The sequence below is a fragment of the Heteronotia binoei genome, chromosome 5 (genome assembly GCF_032191835.1).
Source record: "Heteronotia binoei isolate CCM8104 ecotype False Entrance Well chromosome 5, APGP_CSIRO_Hbin_v1, whole genome shotgun sequence".
Lineage (NCBI taxonomy): Eukaryota > Metazoa > Chordata > Lepidosauria > Squamata > Gekkonidae > Heteronotia > Heteronotia binoei.
The window spans coordinates 26,884,055-26,905,518 of NC_083227.1; the positions used below are offsets into that span (position 1 = coordinate 26,884,055).

Genomic DNA, 21,464 nt, shown 5'->3' on the forward strand with positions numbered 1-21,464 from the left:
GAGGATAAAAAGGAGAGGAGAATAAATGAGGATGCAGGGTAACAGTTCATCCCCAACACTCCGCTTTCCATGGGGAGATTATCCATGTGCAGGGCTTTTTTTTTTTTTTAGTAGGAACGCACAGGAACACAGTTCTGACAAGCTTGGCGTCAGGGTGTGGCCTAATATGCAAATGAGTTCCTGCTGGGCTTTTTCTAGCAAAAAAAAAAAAGCCCTGTCCATGTGCATTGGGAAAGCAAACCAAACATTTAAACGAAGAGTACTTATCTCTGCACCTTCCCGTTCTCTGCCTCTGATCTGCAGGAGTTTTGAGACGGCGGTGGGGGGTGGGGAGCAGGTTTCTCCTGCCTGCATCCTTTCCTTCCTGCCGGGTCCCCTGGCTTGTGTTCAGACGTGCAACCTCCCCCCCCCCCAAAAAAATCTTCTCTTTCACTAACCTAGCACAGCCGCCCAAACCACGTGCGTCTTCGCCCCCTCCCCAACTCAAGGAGGGGACCTCCAGCCCCCCCAAAGCCGCCAGTCCCGGGGAAAGAGCATTCACACGAAACCCGTGTCCGGAGGAGTCGAGGCACAGGCTCGCCCAACTTTGCAAGCGGGTCTCCTTTCTGGACAGAGAGCCCGGCGCCTCTGCAGGGGTCCAGATCCAGCTGCGCCGCGGGAGCCCCCTCCAATTTGCCTTCGGACCCGGTTTCCAGAGTGGAGCAGCTCAAGCCGGGGTGGTGTGCGTTTGCTGAAAAGCCTCGCTCCCCTTTGCACCGAGGAGGCTGGGGCCGCATCCCGCGGGGGCTTTTGCAAGGGGGATCCTGGGAATCGTAGTTGCTTGCGCCTCGGAACTACAGTTCCCGGGGAGCCTCGGCGTGGGCAGCTGGAGTCGCAGCTCGTTGCCTTGTGGAAGAGGAGCCGGATGGATTTTCGTGAGAAAAACGGGGATCTAAAGGCGCTAACCCAGGGATGGCCAAACTGCGGCTCGGTAGCCACATGTGGCTCTTTAAGAAATACTGTGTGGCTCTCGAAGCCCCCGTCACTTTGTCTGCTGGCCTGGAGAAGGCGTTTGTCTCTTTAAATCATTTCTCCAAGCCGGCGGTTTGGAGAATGTATTTCAAGTTAAAGTTTCTTTCTTTCCACCTCTATCTATCTCTCTATCTATCTCTCTATCTATCTCTCTATCTATCTCTCTATCTATCTCTCTCTCTCTCTATCTATCTATCTATCTATCTATCTATCTATCTATCTATCTATCTATCTATCTATCTATCTATCTATCTATCTATCTATCTATCTATCATCTATCTATCTAATCTTCCTCCCTCCCTCCCTGCTGGATCAGACCTGTGGTCCATCTGAGTCCAGCATCCTGTCTCACACAGTGGCCTACCGGTTTCTCTGGATGGGCATAGAGCCTGAAGCCTTCATAAGAACATAAGAAGAGCCCTTAAACTTGACCATATATATGAACATATGAAGCTGCCTTATACTGAATCAGACCTTCTGTCCGTCAAAGCCAGTATTGTCCACTCAGACTGGCAGCGGCTCACCAGGGGTTCAAGCTGAGGTTTTTCACTCCTACTTGCCTGGATGCCAGGGATTGAACCTGGGACCTTCTGCTTTCCAAGCAGATGCTCTACTACTGAGCCACCGTCCCTCTCCATCCCTGCTAGATCAGACCAGTAGTCCATCTAGTCCAGCATGCTGTCTCACACAGGGGCCAACCAGTTCCTCGAATGGCCAAGAAGAGGGCATAGAGGCAAAGGCCTTCCCCTGATGGCTCTGGGATTCAGAGGCTGACTGCCTCTGAATGTGGTGGTTCAGCGCAGTCACCATGGCTAGTAGCCACTGACAGATTTCTTCTCCATGAATCTATCTAACCCCCCCCCCCTTTCAAGCTGTTGATTTTTGTGGCCATCACTCCATCCACTGTCAGCAAACTCCACATTTCAATCATTCTCTGCGTAAAGTAGTATTTCCTTTTGTCCACCTTGAACCTACTGCCCATCAGCTTCTTTGGATGCCCTCAAGTTCTAGTCCTTTGGGAGAGGGAGAAAAAGTCCTTTTGGTCAGCTCTCTCCACCCCATGCATAATTTTATAAAGCTCTATCATGTCCCCCCTTAGTTGCCTCTTTTCCAAACCAAAAAGTCCCAGACTCTCCAGCCTTTCCTTCTTGGGAAGGTGCTCCAGCCCCAGCCCCCCCGCCCCCCGTCCTTTCTGATGAGATCAGGCTTGCCTGAGCCATCCAGGTCAGGACATTGAAATCTCACACAGGAGTATCTCTGGCACAGGATTGCTGTGTTCAGTCCAGTAAAGCTTCGTCAACCTAAAGATGCATTTGCTAAAAGCTTAGGGTTACCAACTCTGTGTTGGGAACCTGGTGGAGATTTGGAGGAAGACCCTGGGGAGAGCAGATTTTGGGGGGAGGAAGGGAAGGATTAAAGGTTTGGAACACTTTCCCTAAGGAGAAAGGTTAAAACGCTTGGGGCTCTTTAGCTTGGAGAAACGTCGACTGCGGGGTGGCATGATAGAGGTTTACAAGATTATGCATGGGATGGAGAAAGTAGAGAAAGAAATACTTTTCTCCCTTTCTCACAATACAAGAACTTGTGGGCATTCAATGAAATTGCTGAGCAGTCAGGTTAAAATGGATAAAAGGAAGTACTTCTTCACCCAAAGGGTGTTTAACATGTGGAATTCACTGCCACAGGAGGTGGTTGCGGCTACAAGCATAGCCACCTTCAAGAGGAGGTTAGATAAAAATATGGAGCAAAAGTCCATCAGTGGATATTAGCCACAGTATATATATGTTTGTGTGTGTGTATACACAAACATATATTGGCCATTGTGTGACACAGAGTGTTGGACTGGATGGGCCATTGGCCTGATCCAACATGGCTTCTCTTATGTTCTTATGTAAGGAGCTCAGATCTAGCTCTGTAGAATCCATCCTTTGAAGTTGCCATGTATGCCCAAGGGGTAACTATGCAATCCTGAATAGACTAGAAAGCTCATACAACAATTAGAACTATGGTACTAAGCTGCACCAGTTATCTAAAGCTATGCCAATTAGCTGAATTGCTTGAATTGTGGTCTCAGGCTGTGTCAATTATGATCGTCTGAATTATGGTTTTTTTTAATTTAATTTATATGTATTATATTTATGAGATTGCTTAATTTTGATATGCCTCATTTATTGTTAATGTAATGTTTTAATCAGGACTTTTTTGTAGAAAAAGCCCAGCAGGAACTAATTTGCCTATTAGGCCACACCCCCTGGCACCAAGGGACTGCGTCCCTGTCCATTCCTGCTTTAAAAAGCCTTGGTTTTAATGTTGTAAGCCTCCCTGAGCCTGCTTGTGGGATAGGGCGGGGTCTAAATTGCAAATTAAATTAAATTTAAATTAAGTTAAACTCTGCTTCAAGAGCCCCGTGGTGCAGAGTGGTAACGCTGCAGTACTGCAGTCAGAGCCCTCTGCTCACTACCTGAGTTCGATCCCAGAGGAAGCTGGTTCAGGTAGCCAGCTCCAGGTTGACTCTGCCTTCCATCCTTCCAAGGTCAGTAAAATAAGTACCCAGCTTGCTGGGGGGAAAGTGTAGATGACTGGGGAAGGCAATAGCAAACCACCTGTAAAAAGTCTGCTGTGAAAACATGAAAGCACCATCACGCCAGAGTCGAAAACGACTAGTGCTTGCACAGGGGACTACGTTTACCTTTATGCTACATGCATCTATTTCAAAGTGAATGCTTTGAAGTGTTTTTTGAATCTTTCAAAAGCTTACTGACATTTTCAAAAAAAGTCTTCGCCTGTACAAAAGAAATGACAATGAAGGTTCCATGTGCAAAGGGATATTGAAGAAGATGATATTGGATTTATACCCCACCCTTCACTCTGAATCTGAGTCTCAGAGTGGCTGAGGGAGCTTTCCCAGAAGTTGCCCTTTCAAGGACAGCTCTGTGAGAGCTATGACTGACCCAAGGACATTCCAGCAGCTGCAAGTAGAGGAGTGAGGAATCAAATACAGTTCTCCCAGATAAGGGTCTACACACTTAACAACTACACCAAACAAGGGGGCCACAACTGAATAGGCTCTGTCCTTTGTCCAACTGTGTCACCTCAGAAGTCCACACGACTATAAAACCAGGTCTGACAACATGAACAGAATGGCCCAGACAGACAGATCTGGGGGTTTGTGACCTTTCATTTTCCCTTTGCCAAAGCTATGTGAGGCTTCCTAGGCCAAAACCAGTACTGTGCCCCAGGACTGGAATTGCACAGGGAGCTCTTGGTGCACTGGTATGATCTGCTCTTTGTCCTCCTCTGTGGACTAATTGAACTGCCTTCAAGGGCAGCCCCGCTCAGAGTGCGTTATAGTAATCTAACCTGTAAAGGGTGATGAGATAAAGGTTCATTTCCTTTCACCCACTTCCAAGTTGTCTGCTGATTGGTTTCCTTTGAAACCTGCGTCTTCTTCAACAGTCTCTCAACCGCTGTCTCTTTTCAACCCTTCCCACAGTTCTTTCCCCAGAATTCTCTCCACCATTGTTCAGAGGGAGGTTCCATGGCTGGGACATCAGCAGGATAATAATGCCGTAGAACACAACCCTCTGAAAGTACCTTTTTTCTCCAGGGAACTGATCTCCATAGTCTAGAGATAAGCTGTAATTCCAGGAGATCTCCAGACCCTGCCTGGAGGTTAGCAACCCTACTTGGAATGGATGATCTGAATTATTGCCCAACATTTTGGAGATGATGGTCAGCAGACCTCTATTTACTTCTGTATTCTGGACACTGAAAACCCAGAAAGCTAAATCTGATTCTAAAGCTAACCATACATGTATCGGATTCAGATGTGTGGTCATGTTGGTCTGAAGAAGCAGCAGAACAAAGAAGAAAAAGAAGACTGCAGATTTATACCCCGCCCTTCTCTCTGAATCAGAGTCTCAGAGCAGCTTACATTCTCCTATATCTTCTCCCCCCCACAACAGACACCCTGTGAGGTGGGTGGGGCTGAGAGGGCCCTCGCAGCAGCTGCCCTTTCAAGGACAACTCCTGCAATAGCTATGCCTAACCCAAGCCTATTTCAGCAGCTGCAAAGCTAGAGTCCCAACAAAGATGAGCAAAGTTCTAGGCAAGTTGTAAGCTTTAGTGTGCAAGCACTCTTCCAATACAGACTGTGGTCTGGATCCTATTACAGTTAAGTGGATCTGTAACTGGTTGTCCTCCTCTGTGGACTAATTGAACTGCCTTCAAGGGCAGCCCCGCTCAGAGTGCATTATAGTAATCTAACCTGTAAAGGGTGATGAGATAAAGGCCCAAAGAGTGCTTGTGAATGGTTTCTTATCCTCTTGGAGAAGAGTGACAAGTGGAGTGCCTCAGGGATCTGTCCTGGGACCTGTTTTGTTCAACTTCTTTATAAATGATTTGGATGAAGGAATAGAGGAAATGTGTATTAAATTTGCAGATGATACTAAATTGGGAGGGGATGCAAATATAGTAGAAGACAGAGTCAAGGGACGATCTTGACAGGCTGGAAAAACCAGGCTAAAACAAATAAAATGAATTTCAACGGACATAAATGTAAAGCTCTGCATTTAGGCAGGAAAAATCAAATGCATAATTATAGGATGAGGGAAACTTGTCTTGGCAGTAGTATGTGCGAAAAGGATCTAGGGGTCTTAGTAGACTGCTATACTGAATATGAGTCAGCAGTGTGATGTGGTGCCTAAAAAGGCAAATGTGATTTTGAGTTGTATCAACAGAAGCACAGTGTCCATATCACATGAAGTGATGGTATTGTTTTATTCTGCTCTGCTTAGGCCCCATCTAGAGCAGGGGTCCCCAACTCCTGGGCCGTGGACCACTACCGGTCCGTGGCCTGTTGGCAACCGGGCCGCAGCCTCCTCCCCCGGCCCCGCAGCCTCGCCAGCAAGCCTCTTGTTATGTTCTTATGAAGGCCTCAGCCTCTATATCCTGTTGTTAGCCATCCAGATGAACTGGTTGGCTGTTGCGTGAGAGAGGATGGTGGACTAGATGGACTATTGGCCTGATCCAGCAGGCCTCTTCTTATGTTCTTGTGAAGGACTTGGCCTCTATGCCCTGCTGTTGGCCCTCCAGAGCAACTGGTTGGCCACTGTGTGAGACAGGATGCTGGACTAGATGGACCACTGGTCTGATCCAGCAGGGCTCTACTGCACACTTAACCACTACACCAAACTGGCTCCCATGAAGAATTAGAAAGTCCCAGGTTCAACCACTGGTATCTCAGATTAAAGGATCCAACAGGTGACACAAAAGCCCTGACAGAGACACTGGAGAGCTGCTGCTAGTCTGAGTAGACAATACAGACTTTGCTGGACTGACAGTCTAATTCCATATCTCAGCTTCCTGGGTGTTCATGTATGTTCTAAGCCTATCTTTAGTGTGCTTAGAAGGTTACACTCTGCTTAGCATTGCACTGTTAGTTATCTTGCTAACTTTTGTTAGGGGCAGAGCTTCCCTTCTTTCTTTGCTTCCACTTTCCTTATCTAATGATCTCGTATCTTCACTTTTATTCCAGCAGCATTTTCTCCATGAAAACGTTGCCCATATGACAGCCTAATTTCTTCACTTCTGCCAAAATGGACTTTCCCTTCATCTTCTCTGTCCCTTTCTCAACACACGATGAAAATGGACTTGGTGGGAAAAGTGCTGGAGACAGCACTGGGACTTCTTGTCCCAGCTGTTAGCTGGGAAATCTAAGGAAGAAGCAAGAAAATATTGGAGAAAATTTTATGCCTGGTTAGATAATCAAGACTCTTAAGATTCTCTGATGTGAACTTATTTTTCTTTTCTTTTTTCCTGTACTTTATATTATAAAATCTATCTACACTGGAGTTGTCAAAATTATTAGATAATTTTAACAAAAGGTTTATGCTATAAGATTTGAAAATGGATTCTGTGCAATGGAGACAAAATAATAGGGGACAATCTATGTAAAGAAAATATTGTAGAATTATGGTTTTTTTAAAGCATTCCTATACGAAATAATACCAGAATGTATTGTTTTCTTTTTTTACTTTATCCCATTCTCCATTCCTTTTCCTGTTTAAAACCAATAAAACTTTTTGAAATCAACACATGCCTTCAAAGAATGCAACTCAACCTCCCTCTCCACACACCAGGACTGCAGCCAGGATTTAATTTTTTTTTTTTTTAAAGTCAGGGGGCACCCTTTCCCATCTGCTATGGGGCTTGCTGCTTCTTAGAAGCTTTTGGGGTAAGGCTCTCCTTCCTTGGAGGTTTTTAAACAGAGGCTAGAGGGCCATCTGACAGCAATGAAGATCCTGTGAATTTAGAGGGAGGTGTTTGTGAGTTTCCTGCATTGTGCAGGAGGTTAGACTAGATGACCCAGGAGGTCCTTTCCCACTCTATGATTCTTTGATTCAAGGTCCAAAAGCTGGAGGCTCTGAAAGTGGCCAAGTCGAGGCAGCCAACCCTAAAACCTTGAAAGAAGATGATTTTGGATTTATATCCTGCCCTCCACTCCAAAACTCAGAGTCTCAGAGTGGCTCACAATCTCCTTTATCTTTCACCCCCACAACAGACACCCTATGAGGTGTGTGGGGCTGAGAGAGCTCTCCCAGAAGCTGCCCTTTCAAAGACAGTTCTGCGAGAGCTTTGGCTGACCCAAGGCCATTCCAGCAGCTGCAAGTGGAGGAGTGGGGAATCAAACCTGGTTCTCCCAGATAAGAGTCCGCTCACTTAACCACTACACCAAACTGGCTCATCACTCCTGGGTAAAGTAGCATTTGCTTTTGTCTGTCCTGAATTTACTGCCCATCAGCTATCTGACTTTTCACCTAATGTGTACACCAGAGTGCTTCCATGGCAGATTTGCATCTGACTCCAGTGCTCCTGATGGCACCTGGGCTTTTTGCCCACTGTGTGACACAGAATGTTGGACTGGATGGGCCATTGGTCTGATCCAACATGGCTTCTCTTGTGTTCTTAGGAAGAAGATGACTGCGGATTTAAACCCCGCCCTACACTCCGCCCTATCTCAAAGCGGCTTACAATCTCCTTTACCTTCCTCCCCCACAACAGACACCCTGTGAGGTGGGTGGGGCTGAGAGAGCTTTTACAGCAGCTGCCGTTTCAAGGACAACTCCTGCCAGAGCTGTGGCTGACCCAAGGCCACTCCAGCCGGTGCAAGTGGAGGAGTGGGGAATCAAACCCGGTTCTTCCAGATAAGAGTCCGCACACTTAATCGCTACACCAAACTGACTCTAATCTCCAACATTGCTGTGGGGATAAAATGGGAGAGGGGGAAATGGAGAACTGTATACACCATGCTGAACTCTCTGGAAGAAAGGCAAATGGGAAAAAGTATTAGATTCTTAGCATATCATTTCAAATCAAACTCTGTATTTATATGAAGCAAAAAAGAGGCATTGTCCCAGTTCACATCTTCACAGAGTGATGGATAAATAGCAGAATTGGTTCAAACATTTTATACGATGGGACACATCGTCCTCCAGGAAACCCTGTAACTGTGTCGCCATTGCCCTCTCTATAATCTTACCCAAAAAGGGCAGGTTTGACACCAGCCGATAGTTGGCCAAATTGGTCGGGTCTAAAGATGGTTTCTTCAAGAGAAGGTGGATCACAGCCTCTTTGAGAGGTGTGGGGAAGACCCCCTCTATGAGGGATCTGTTGACAATAGATCGAAGTGGATCACATAACACCATCCGGCTAGCTTTTATCAGCGAGGATGGGCATGGATCCATGCCAAACGCAAGTTGTAGGGCGCACAGAAATGAGAATCCTGTCAACTTCCTCCAGGCTGAGTGGGTCAAAGTGATCCAGAAATAGAACTGAATACGTGCTAGGAGCCTTAAGTTCACTTACTGTTTGAACTGTGGCAGGGAGGTCGTGATGGAGTGATGAGACCTTATCTGCGAAAAAACTTGCAAAAGCCTCACAGCCAATTTCCAATTCCCTAACATTTGATCTGTCTTGCAGTAGGGCAGTTAAGGACCGAATTGTACTAAATAATTGGGCTGGGCATGAGGTCGCAGACACAATCCGGGCCACAAAGTAAGCTTTCTTTGTAGTCTTGACTGCCACTTCATAGGTCTGCATAAATGACCTATAAGATGTTCTCAACGCTTCGTCCTGAGTATGCCGCCACCGTCTCTCTAGTCATCTAAGCTTCCGCTTCATCAACTGCAATTCCAGATTATAACACAGTGCAAGTCGTGAGCGGGGGCGAAGAGGATGCCTAGGTGCAATCTCATCGATGGCTGCAGAGAGCCGGCTATTCCAGGACTCCGCAAGCTCATCTAACGAAGAAGATACTGGATTTAAATCCCACCCTCCACTCCGAAGAGTCTCAGAGCGGCTCGCAATCTCCTTTACCTTCCTCCCCTAACAACAGACACCCTGTGAGGTGGGTGGGGCTGAGAGGGCTCTCACAGCAGCTGCCCTTTCAAGGACAACCTCTGCCAGAGCTATGGCTGACCCAAGGCCATTCCAGCAGGCGCAAGTGGAGGAGTGGGGAATCTAACCCGGTTCTCCCAGATAAGAGTCCGCACAGTTAACCACGACATCAAACTGGCTCTCCTACTACACCAAACTGGCTCTCCAAACTGGCAGCTAATGAGCTGCCAGGGGGCCAGGGATCCCTCAAGGCCATCCAAAGCCACATTGGGTCCATCAGGTTTCGAGGGCAAGCCAAAACAGGCTCATCACCTAAACAGGGGTGTAGTGACACGTCCATATGGGTCTTCAGGGCATAGTGGTCCAACCATGGCACTGGCTCAGCAGTAATCCGGTCCACTACCACTCCCGCCACAAAGATCAAATCCAGCGTGTGCCCAGCCTGGTGGGTGGGTAATGTCACATATTGGGAGAGTCCTAGTGTCACCATGGATGACACCAGGTCCGTCACCCGTGCAGAGGCTGCGTCATCAGCATGGACATTGAACTCACCCAAGACAGTAAGTCGAGGGTGATCCAGTGCCCAGCCTGCTACAGCCTCCATCAGAAATGGCAGGGCACTGGCTGGTGCGTTAGGTGTCCGGTACACCAGCCAGACAGCCAAACTCTTCCCAACATCCCACACCAGACCTGCTCACTCCAGGGCTGGGAGCACCCGGAAGGAGTAAGCCTCCCGTATGAAGAGCGCCACCCCACCCCCCCACCTGCTAGTCTGTGCTTGGTGGTCGACCGAGAACCCTGGGGGGAGCTATTTGGGAAAGAGCTACTGTCTCCCCGTCTCGCACCCAGGTCTCAGTCACGCAGGCCAGGTCCATTTTCTGCTCAAGCTGATAGTCTCATAGGACTGCGGTCTTATTATTTATGGACCTGGCATTGCACAGCACCAAGGACGGAGGCGAGTACTTCCACTTGGCCCCCATACCTGCCATCGTTGGGATGGGACAACATTTATACGATGGGACACAGGCTGGAAGGAGAGCGAGCCCTCCTGTGTCTCAGCCTCCTTCCTTTCCATTATGCCTGTTCCCACCGCTATACTTGCCCCTCCCCAGGAGCACTGGTATTCCTTGGGCTTGGTATCCCTTGGGAGGACACTTCCATACTGGACCTGTTCCAGTTTGGCTTCCGCCCAGGCCACGGGACGGAGACAATGTTGGTTGCCCTCATGGAAGACCTCCTGAGACATCTGGATCAGGGCGGCTCGGCAGTGCTGTTCCTATTAGACCTGTCGGCTGCATTCAATACAGTCAACCACCAGCTGCTGTCTAGCCATCTTGCTGACATGGGGATATAGGGGTCTACCTTACAGTGGCTCTCCTCTTTCCTCCAAGGTCGGGGACAAAGGGTGGGGATTGGGGAAATGCTGTCTCAGAGACACCCACTTATTTGTGGGGTGCCCCAGGGGGCAGTTCTTTCCCCAGTGTTGTTTAATATCTATATGCGCCTCCCTTGCCCAGATGGTCAGGAGGTATGGGCTGGGTTGCCATCAGTATGCGGATGACACCCAGCTATATCTATTGATGGGTGGCCGGTTCGCCTGCGCCCCAGAGAATTTGGACCTGGCGCTGCAAGCTGTGGTATCATGGCTCAGGCTGAGTCGGCTAAAGCTGAATCCAACGAAAACGGAGGTTCTCTATCTAAGTCGCAGCGGCCCGGGAAGGGTGATTCCTCTACCAGCCTTCGATGGGGTGCCATTGACGCCAGCATCGAGAGTTAAGAGCTTGGGAGTGCTCCTGGAGTCCTCCTTAACTATGGAGGCCCAAGTAGCAGCCACTGCCAGAGCTGCATTTTTTCACCTTCGGCGAACATGGCAGTTGGTCCCCTACCTTGAGTGCAGCGACTTAGCAATGGTGATCCATGCCTCAGTCACCTCAAGAATCGATTACTGTAACAGTCTCTATATGGGGCTGCCCTTGACTCAGATTTAGAAGCTGCAGGTGGTGCAGAATGCTGCAGCCAGGCTACTAATGGGGCTTCCTCGTCAGGAGAACATTCAGCCTGTGCTGAGAGCGCTGCACTGGCTGCCTGTTGCGTACCGAATCCGTTTCAAGGTCCTGGTATTAACCTTCAAAGCCCTATATGGCCTAGGATCCTACCTATCTGCAGGACCGCCTTGCCCACATGTTCCCCAGAGAGCACTGCAATCAAATTCTCAAAATCTTTTGGCCGTCCCTGGGCTAAAGGAGTCCAGGCTCAACTCCACCAGAGCAAGAGCCTTCTCGGTTGCGGCCCCAATATTTTGGAACACCCTTCCAGAAGCCATTTTGGTGTAGTGGTTAAGTGTGCGGACTCTTATCTGGGAGAACCGGGTTTGATTCCCCACTCTTCCACTTGCACCTGCTAACATGGCCTTGGGTCAGCCATAGCTCTGGCAGAGGTTGTCCTTGAAAGGGCAGCTGCTGTGAGAGCCCTCTCCAGCCCCACCCACCTCACAGGGTGTCTGTTGTGGGGGAGGAAGGTAAAGGAGATTGTGAGCTGCTCTGAGACTCTTCGGAGTGGAGGGCGGGATATAAATCCAGTATCTTCTTCATCAGGGCCCTGCGGGATTTATCACAGTTCTGCAGGGCCTGCAAGACTGAACTGTTTCGGATGGCATATAACATCAAACGGGAGAGGGCTGCCACTACATCTGGATCCATAGCGCTTTATTATTAACTGCCCAGGATCTGTGCGCATCAGAAAGAAAATATTATATGATCTGCCTGAAGTAGCACCATTGTTATTTATCTGATTGTTTTTATTGTTTTAATATTGTTTTGTTTACTGTCTATTTTATGCTGTCAGCTGCCTTGAGTCTGTATGGAATGGGCGGGATATAAATCTAACGTAAATAAATAAAATAAATAAAAAATTCCCTCCTTTGCACATTTGTGCTTTGTATTCAGGTAGTGCTCCGAGCCTCTGATTTAGAGAGAAGGGCAGGGTATAAACCTGCAGTCGTTGCAGTCATCGTAGAACACATCAGGCCTGGTTTATTGTAGAGTCAGAACATTTATAAGACTTGTGTGCTGTAAAAACATGTTAGAAGATGTCGTCCATGATTACTATGAATGCAGAAAGTTTCATTTTTATGACTTCTCCCTGCTGTGAATGCTTCGGTGCGAACTAAGCTCTGTGTTCTTGCGAAACCTCATTCCACATTCTAAACAGTTGAATGGCTTTCTCGCTTCATGGATTCTCTGATGTGCATCAAGCCCTGACTGTTTGCCAAAGGTCATGCTACAGTCCAAGCAATTATATGGTCTATCGCTGGAGTGGATTCTTTTGTGTGAATTGAGGTGCGTACTCTGACTGAAGCGCTTCCCACATACAGAACAGCTATAAGGTTTCTCGCCTGTGTGCATTCGTTGGTGGGAAATGAGGCTTACTTTCTGCCGAAAGCTATTTCCACACTCCGTGCACACAAAGGGTTTTTCCCCTGTGTGGATTCTTTGATGTGTAACAAGGTATGATTTTGAACTGAAGCTCTTGTCACACTCCAAGCATTTATACGGTTTCTCCCCTGTGTGGAGCATGTTATGTTTAACAAGGCTGGCATGATCTTTAAAACTCTTGCTACAGTTCAAGCATTTAAATGGCCTCTCCTTTCTGTGGGTTCTCCGGTGGGCTATGAGATTTGTGCTCCGGCTGAAGCTCTTCCCACACTCGAAACATGCGTAAGGTTTTTCTCCTGTGTGAATTCTCCGGTGTAAAGTGAGGCATGTGTTCTGTCTGAAGCTTTTCCCACACTCTGGACATTTGAATGGTTTCTCTCCGGTGTGGATCGTTTGGTGCGTAGCCAGGTTGGTGCTAGCAGCAAAACTCTTCCCACATTCAAAGCATTTAAATGGTTTCTCTTCCGTGTGGATTCTTCGGTGGGAAGAGAGCCCTGTGCTTCTACTGAAGCTCTTTCCACACTCCAGGCATTTATATGGTTTCTCCCCAGTGTGGATTCTTTGATGGGAAGTGAGGCTGGAGCTCTGATTGAAGTTCTTTCCACACTCGAGACATTTATATGGTTTTTCTCCTGTGTGGATTCTAAAATGCTGAGCAAGGTTCCTTTGATAACGAAAACTTTTGTTACAACCCGAGCATTTATAGGGTCTCTCACCTGTGTGTGTTCTTAAATGCTGAACAAGGTTCCTTTGATAGCAAAAGCTTTTGGAACACCCTGAACATTGATACGGTCTCTCTCCCGTGTGGATTCTTTCGTGCGTCTTGAGGTTTGATTCGTAGCTGAATGTTTTCTTGCAGATGGGACACTTCTTCCTTTTCTTTTCTTGCTGTATTTTTTGATGGACCAGTTTTTTGTGGATGGTCCCTTCCCAGGAGGCAACAGACTTCTTCCTCCCTTTCTGTTTTCCTTTTTCTCCCTTTCTTTTGCACCTCTTTAATCCATTTCGATTCTGAACATCCTCTTCCAGCTGTAGGCATTTGACTCCTTCTACAGGCAGCTCACCTAGTTCCTGCAGTTCATCCTCACTCTTCTGAACAAATGCTGTTGGAATAAGGAAATATACCCAGTAAGAGCCCAATGGGAAACAATCATCCATTAAACCAGATGACGATGATGATTAGTAATACTAGGAGGAGGAGGAATCCTTCTGAATTTCACAGTGCCCTTTTTCAAAGTGCCTTTGAAACTTTAGTAACTGGTTGCTAATGGATTTTTTCTGTCATTTCAGACTGACCCATTTTAGTAACTGGCTGCTAGTGGAATTTATTCACCTGGTTGTACAAACCCACTCATGTTGGGTTAGCAAAGCGTGGTTGAGCCACTTTTGAGGGAAACTGCTCCCCCCCCCCCCAATTTTCAACCCTTTTGTTGCACTTCTGAATTGCTATAGTGTGTGTGCTGTTTAAAACATCCATAGTGCTTCATACAATGCAGCTTATTTTCTGCCCTTTTTCACCATGTGGCCTTCCTCTTACTTTTTAAAAAAAATTCTAAGTTGAGCATCACAATGGTGCCACTATAGCACTAAAACCCTATTTTGGTTTAGCACTATAGCGCTCACCTTAGAATGTTAAAAGTCTAAGAAAGATTGTGTAGTGAAAAAACAGTGGGGGGGAGTGGCATTCTTTGAAATGACCATAGTGCTTCAGAGATAGTTCCTGAACAGAAGGAAATTTGCTTTATGAAATCCCCATCCCTCTCTCGCTTTGCTTGAAATCAGGTCAACAACGAATAACATCCCGTTTAAAACAGTAATGTGAAAAGGGCGAACGTATGTGTGTGTTGTATTACTTGCTGTCATTTCACTTCCAGCTTATGACAAGCTCCATAACATCAGTTTCCATAACTTTAGTGACCCTTTCCTGGCATTATAATCTTTTCCAGCACGTTCTGTGTTTTCATGATGTGACCACAGTACAATAGCCTTGGTTTTGTCATTTTAGCATGTAGGGAAAATTCAGGCTAGAGTGGATCATACTGTTCCGTAGGGCCTCTAAGACGGCACTCTTCCACCAGGTATTTGCAAACTAGATTGCTGGCCACTACAGTCCTCAGGAAACATCTGGACCACCTCTTGCAAGCTGCCCTGTAGCAGCAGTGGAAAGGACCATCTAAGATCTGCCTACAGATAATATGAATTTGAATTTAAGACCACAGCACCAAAATGTTAACTTTTTATGTTTTTAAACTGTTTTATGGTTTTTATATCTTTTATATGTTTTTATACTCATGCATACTCATGATCATTTAAGCCGCCCTGAGCCCACTTCGGCGGAGAGGGCAGGATATCAATGGAATTATATAATAAAATAAAATAAATAAATCTCACCTGCATGAAAAATCTGTGTTTAATTCTGCCTTCTTTCTTGTATGAATCAATCAGCAAGCCTTTATTTATGCACCATTTTCTATTCCCCTGTCAACAGTTCTCTCCCCCAATTAAATTTATGCTGTTAACATTAATTTTGGGGCAACAGCTATATAAAAAGTTGTAAACAACCACAGCTAGCCCCCTCACTTTCAGTCTTTAGAAAGCAGTTGAAGACTGCCAGGGGTGGAATTCTAACAGGAGCTCCTTTACATATTAGGCCACACCCGGGGCCGGTTAGCCCACTAGGCAAACTAGGCGGTTGCCTAGGGCTCTGAGAGGCAGGGTGCGGCAAATTGGGCTCTTGTCCCCCCCTCCGGTGCCCCAGGCAAGCGCTTAGCTTGCCCCCCTCCCCCCCCACTGCCGTGGCCACCGCTAGCCCCCTCCGGGCCGCTGCCACTGCCCGCTGTCCCCTGGCACCGCCTCCGCAGGCTCTGTTCACCTGCCTCCATTCAGGCACGAGCTGCGAATTTGGCAGAGCTTCCTTTTAGCCACGGCGAGCAGGGGGGAGGAAGCGAGCGGAGTGCTGCCACTTTTAGCGGTGGACAGGCGAACGGAGCCCACGGGGGGCGCGGGACGCTGGGGGCCTCCTGCTTAGGGTGCTGTTCGCCCTAGAACCACCCCTCGCCACACCCCCTGATGTAGCCAATACTCCAAGAGCTTACAAGGCTCTTTTTTGTAAGCTCTTGGAGGATTGGCTACATCAGGGTTGTGTGGCGTAATATGCAAAGGAGCTCCTGCTAGAATTCCACCCCTGAAGACTGCCCTGACCTGAATAGCCCAGGCATTGCAAACCATCTCTTAAATGTCTCTTGCCTAAAAAAAGAAGTCCAGTTGGCCACCTAATGGTACATAACACTCACCATCGCTAGTGGTGCACCTAATGGTGCATAACACCTTTAGTCCATCAAGTTAAGTATTGTCTACTCAGACTGGCAGCAGCTCTCCAGGGTTTCAGACAGAAAAAGGTCTTTCACATGACCTACTAATTGATCCTTTTTTAACAGGAGATGTTGGGGATTGAACCTGGGACCTTCTGCATGCTGAGAAGAGGCTCTGCCACTAAAGCAAGGCCCCCTCCCTAAATGAACCTGCCTTTTACTGACTTAAACCCTTGGACTATCTCATCCTTTCAACTGGAGATGCTGGGGATTGAACCTTGGACCTTCTGCATGCCAAGCAGATGTTCTGCTCCTCTTTACACTCTCTGGGGTCTGCCTTCAAATTTACTGTGGCATCAGGTTTCATGGACCAGCTTACAAATCCATTGGGCTCCCAGAACTTTCGGACAACAGAGGGCTTGGCTACTACCAACCTAAGCACTTACCTGTCGACATCACCCCTTCCTCAGAGCCTGGGACAAAGAATTCTTCCTCTTCTTCCAGCCAGGAGACAAGGTCAGGTTTGCAGAACTGAGACCTTTCTGGAAAGTAAGGAAACAATTATTCTGGGGGGTCCTGACTAGGAAAAGATCTGGAGATTTCAAAACAGCTGAATTCTTAGTTGTACTGAAGACGAAGAAAGAACAGAACATAATAAGAGCCCTGGTGGACTAGACCAATAGTCCATCTAGGCCAACATCCTGTCTCACATAGTGGCCAACCAGTTCCTCTGGAGGGTCAACAACAGGGTAGAGAGGCCAAGGCCTTCCCTTTATGTTACCTCCTGATTCTGGGATTCAGAATCTTAGTGCCTCTGAATGTAGAGGTTCTGCTCAGTCACCATGATCAGTAGCCGTTGATAGACTTCTCCAGGAATTAATCTCATCCCCTTTTAAAGCAGTTTATTCCTGTGGCTATTACCACATCCTCTGGCAACAAATCCCATATTTTAATCACTCTCTGTGTAAATTAGTATTTCCTTCTGTCTGTCCTGAACCTACTGCCCATCAGCTTCATTGGATGCCCTTGATTAGTAGTATTTTGAGAGAGGGAGAAAAATTTATCTTTTAAGCTGGTGAAAGGTCACATGATCTAGAAAACCTTCCATCTTTCTGGGGCAAAGCCAAGAATCCTAGTATTGTATGGAAGAGCCGCGACTCAGTGGTTGGCATCTCACTGGCATCCAGAAGGTCCCAGGTTCAGTCCCCAGCATCCCTAGTTGAAAGGATGAAGTAGGCCCAGGGTTTAAACTCATAAAAAGGCAACTTCATTGGAGCGGCATGGTTTAGTGGTAGAGCATCTGCTTTGCATGTAGAAGATCCCAGGTTCAATCCTCCATATGGAGAAACATACGGAGCAGAGGCCCATGAGTGGTTATGAGCCACACGATACAGATGGAACACTCTGTCTGAGGCACTGATGCTCTGTATTCTCGTAGCTTGGGGGGCAACAGTGGGAGGGCTTCTGGAATTCTTGGCCCCACTAGTGGATCTCCTGATAGCACATAGTTTTGGCTACTGTGACACAGAGGCTGCAATCATACACACTAAATAATGCACTTTCGATCCACTTTCAATGCACTTTTGAAGTGGATTTTACTTTGTGCACTGGCAAAATCCAGTTGGAAAGTGGATTGAAAGTGCATTGGAGAAAGTAGAGAAAGAAGTACTTTTCTCCCTTTCTCACAATACAAGAACTCGTGGGCATTCAATGAAATTGCTGAGCAGTCAAGTTAAAATGGATAAAAGGAAGTACTTCTTCACCCAAAGGGTAACTAACATGTGGAATTCACTGCCACAGGAGGTGGTGGCAGCTACAAGCATAGCCAGCTTTAAGAGGGGATTGGATAAAAATATGAAGCAGAGGTCCATCAGTGGCTATTAGCCACAGTATATATATATGTGTGTGTGTGTGTGTTTACACACACACACACACATATATTGGCCACTGTGTGACACAGAGTGTTGGACTGGATGGGCCATTGGCCTGATCCAACATGGCTTCTCTTATGCGTTATTTAGTATGTGTGATTGCAGCCAGAATGTTAGACTGGATGGGCCATTGGCCTAATCCAACATGGCTTCTCTTATGCTCTTAAGCTTCATGTGTTGAAGTGACTCAGCATGGGTTCTCCCCCTCCCCAAGGGACCCTAGATGTGTGCCAGGCCCACAGAATAGGATGTGGAGCAACAACGTTCACCAGTTGTAGCCCAAGAAACACCACCCAGTCACCCATTTTCCTATACCAACAATGGGAGCAATTCATACCTCTGGCACCTATGAAAGAAGGACAAAAAGATCCTTACCCAAAGAGGCCACACTCCCATAATTCTCCAGCATGACTTCCCTGTAGAGAGCTCTCTGGCCAGGATCCAGCAAGGCCCACTCGGCCTCAGTGAAATACACAGCCACGTCCTCAAAGGAAATTGGACACTGAAAGGGACAGGAAATGTTCACACATTGTGGTCCAGGCTACATTAGGGCACTCGGTGACCCCTAGTAATAGCCCTTTGGGTTCCACAGCTCCTCTGCTTCCATTCAGTGTTTCTTTAGTTTTTAAAAACTAATCTGGAAAAAACTGATTCCACTCCCCAATTCAGTCTCTAACATACACATTTTAAAGTTCTTGGAAAACAAAAGTGCCTTTTGATCCTCCAGTATCATTCATTTATTATGGCAAAGAGCAAAGTCCATAACAGTGGACAGAATTAACCATCTTGGTTTACTGTCTAGAATATAGAGACAAGAGACCCATCCCATCCTGCTCTGTCGCTCCCCATCTCTGTCCAGATCTCAGCCTCTGGTCTACCACAAGCACACATAAGATGCTGGATCAGACCAGTGGTCCATCTGGCCCAGCATCCTGTTTCCCTCTGTGGACAACCTGTTTCTTTGGATGGCCAACAACAGGCCATAGAGCAGGGATGGCCAAACTGTGGCTTGAGAGCCACATGTGGCCTTTTCACACATATCATGTGGCTCTTGAAGCTCCCAGCACCCCATCAGCCAGCTTGGAGAAGGCATTTCTCTCTTTAAATCACTTCTCCAACTTATCTCGATGTTAGCTGGCAAAAATGATGGCAAAAATTTAGTAGCCCAAGTTTGGAAGAGTACTAAGGTCCCATCGGTGGAGGAATGGAGCAGTAAGGTGAAGGACATAATTGTACAAGATAAGATCTCAACACAATTTCTACTAATGGAAACACCAACATTCAAAAATACCCTAACAGAAAAATGGCTCCCTTACCTAGAATATGTTAATTCTACTGTTTCAGAAAGTGAAAAGTTGCCTCCTGAAATGTTGGATTTCATTATTATTTAAGGTAATTATTGTGTTTGTCAGTAATGATTGAATCAAGTCTGTAGAGGAAGGATTTGTTTTGTATTTTTTATAATTATGATTTGTACTAAATTGTTTATTTTGTACTAAATTGAGTCCGCTTGCGGAGAGGGCGGGATAGAAATTTAAAGTAATTAATAAATTAATAAATAAATAAATAAATTTTTGGTTATAATAAAATTTAACCATTTTTTTTTAAATCACTTCTCCAAGCCAAGCCAGCCGGCAGCTTGGAGAATGCATTCAAAGTTAAAGTTGCCTCCCTCCTCCCCATCTATTTGCTTGCCTGCCTTCCTTCCTTCCTTCCTTCCTTCCTTCCTTCCTTCCTTCCTTCCTTCCTTCCTTCCTTCCTTCCTTCCTTCCTTCCTTCCTTCCTTCCTCCCTCCCTTCCTTCCCTGACATCCATCTGATATTCATGTCTTGCGGCTCTCAAACATCTGATGCTTATTCTATGTGGCTCTTACGTTAAGCAAGTTTAACCACCCCTGGCATAGAGGCTGAGGCCTTCCCCTGATTTTGCCTCCTGGCTCCGGGATTCAAACGTGTTCACTTGAGTCACTATGGCTAGTACCCCTCCTTGAATCTGCCTAATGCCCTACAGTGCGTTGGGTCTCACCTCTTTCTGCTTTCCCTGGGCCTGTCGCTGCCTCAACAGGAACTCCTCTGCCAAGACAACTGCTCCAGACAGGGTCTCTGGTCCATGTTCCCTGACCCAGCTCTGGATCTCCAATGGAAGGCTGTTCAGGAACTGTTCCAGGATCATCTGCTGCAGGATCTGCTCCTTCAAGGGCCTCTCACCCGTCATCCACTGGTGACAAAGTTCATGGAGCCAGCTGGCAGCCTCTCTTGAGCCCTTGTGATTTTCCTCCATGGTGCCCCCTTGCAAGATGGCTGCCTTTGCTTTCCCACAATCCTCTTTGCCTCTGGTCTCCAGGATACTAAAGGCCCTCCTGGCTTCCTCATTGAGGGCCGGCTGCAGTCGGCTTACCCATTCATCCTGGGTCCACTGGCAGGCCTTGGCTACTTGCTCGAGGGAAGCCAGAAAGGTCTTTGCATCGTCCCACAGGGTCAGCTCCTTTGGCAATTGTGGAACTTCTCCACATGATGAAAGAAATTCGGTATTTAGGGGCTGTGGAAGTGAACTCTCAGATGGTTCCTGTTCCAGTTCTTCCTGGAGTTTCCTTTGCAGGAATTCCTGGATCTTGACAGTCTGGAGGTCATGAGGGACTTTCTTTAATTCTTCAGATTCCACCTCAGACACCAGGCCTACAAGGTCTTGTCCATCCATCTTCTTCCTTAAGCAGCCGCACCAAAATAATGTTTCTCTATCAAATGAATTAAAAGGTAAAGGTAGTCCCCTGTGCAAGCGCCAGTTTTGGACTCTGGGGTGACGTTGCTTTCACAACGTTTTCACGGCAGACTTTTTACAGGGTGGTTTGCCATTGCCTTCCCTGGTCATCTACACTTTCTCCCCAGCAAGCTGGGTCCTCATTTTACTGACCTCGGAAGGGTGGAAGGCTGAGTCAACCTCGAGCCGGCTACCTGAACCCAACTTTCACCAGGATCGAACTCAGGTCGTGAGCAGAGCTTAGGACTGCAGTACTGCAGCTTTACCGCTCTGCGCCACTGGCACTGTAAATTTTTGTCTAGAGTGCTGGGGAGAGATGGAATGAGGAAAAAGAGAAAAGTGGCCCTTTGATAACACTGGCTCCCCTTTATGGAAATACAGACCAAATATCAAATATCTGCAAAGGATACACAAGTTTGAATTGGTATATATCGTATTCTTTTGGCTGTACATCCCTTCACATTGCTCCCTCACATCTCTGAAGATGAAGCTCTTCTTTGCGAATATAGAAAGATAATTGAAAGCAGAGAGTTGTCCGTTCACAAAGACATGGCTGACGTGGACCTAGCTGCACAAATCCTGCAATCTGCACAAATCCTGCAGTTACAAAATTTCTAGGGAAT

General features: G+C 47.1%; 1 protein-coding gene across 1 annotated transcript in view; it reads right to left on the reverse strand.

The window, feature by feature from the left end:
- Positions 1-20,780, reverse strand: part of LOC132571881 (zinc finger protein 850-like) — a 49,473-nt gene extending 28,693 nt beyond the window's left edge. The window contains exons 1-5 of the mRNA XM_060238673.1: positions 20,110-20,780; positions 18,460-18,586; positions 16,600-16,695; positions 12,544-13,945; positions 8,552-8,679 (exon numbers count right to left, since the gene is read on the reverse strand). Coding sequence (XP_060094656.1) covers positions 8,552-8,679; positions 12,544-13,945; positions 16,600-16,695; positions 18,460-18,586; positions 20,110-20,364 — 2,008 coding nt within the window. The 5' untranslated portion in view covers positions 20,365-20,780. The remainder of the gene's footprint in view (positions 1-8,551; positions 8,680-12,543; positions 13,946-16,599; positions 16,696-18,459; positions 18,587-20,109) is intronic.
- Between the last annotated feature and the right edge of the window lie 684 nt (positions 20,781-21,464).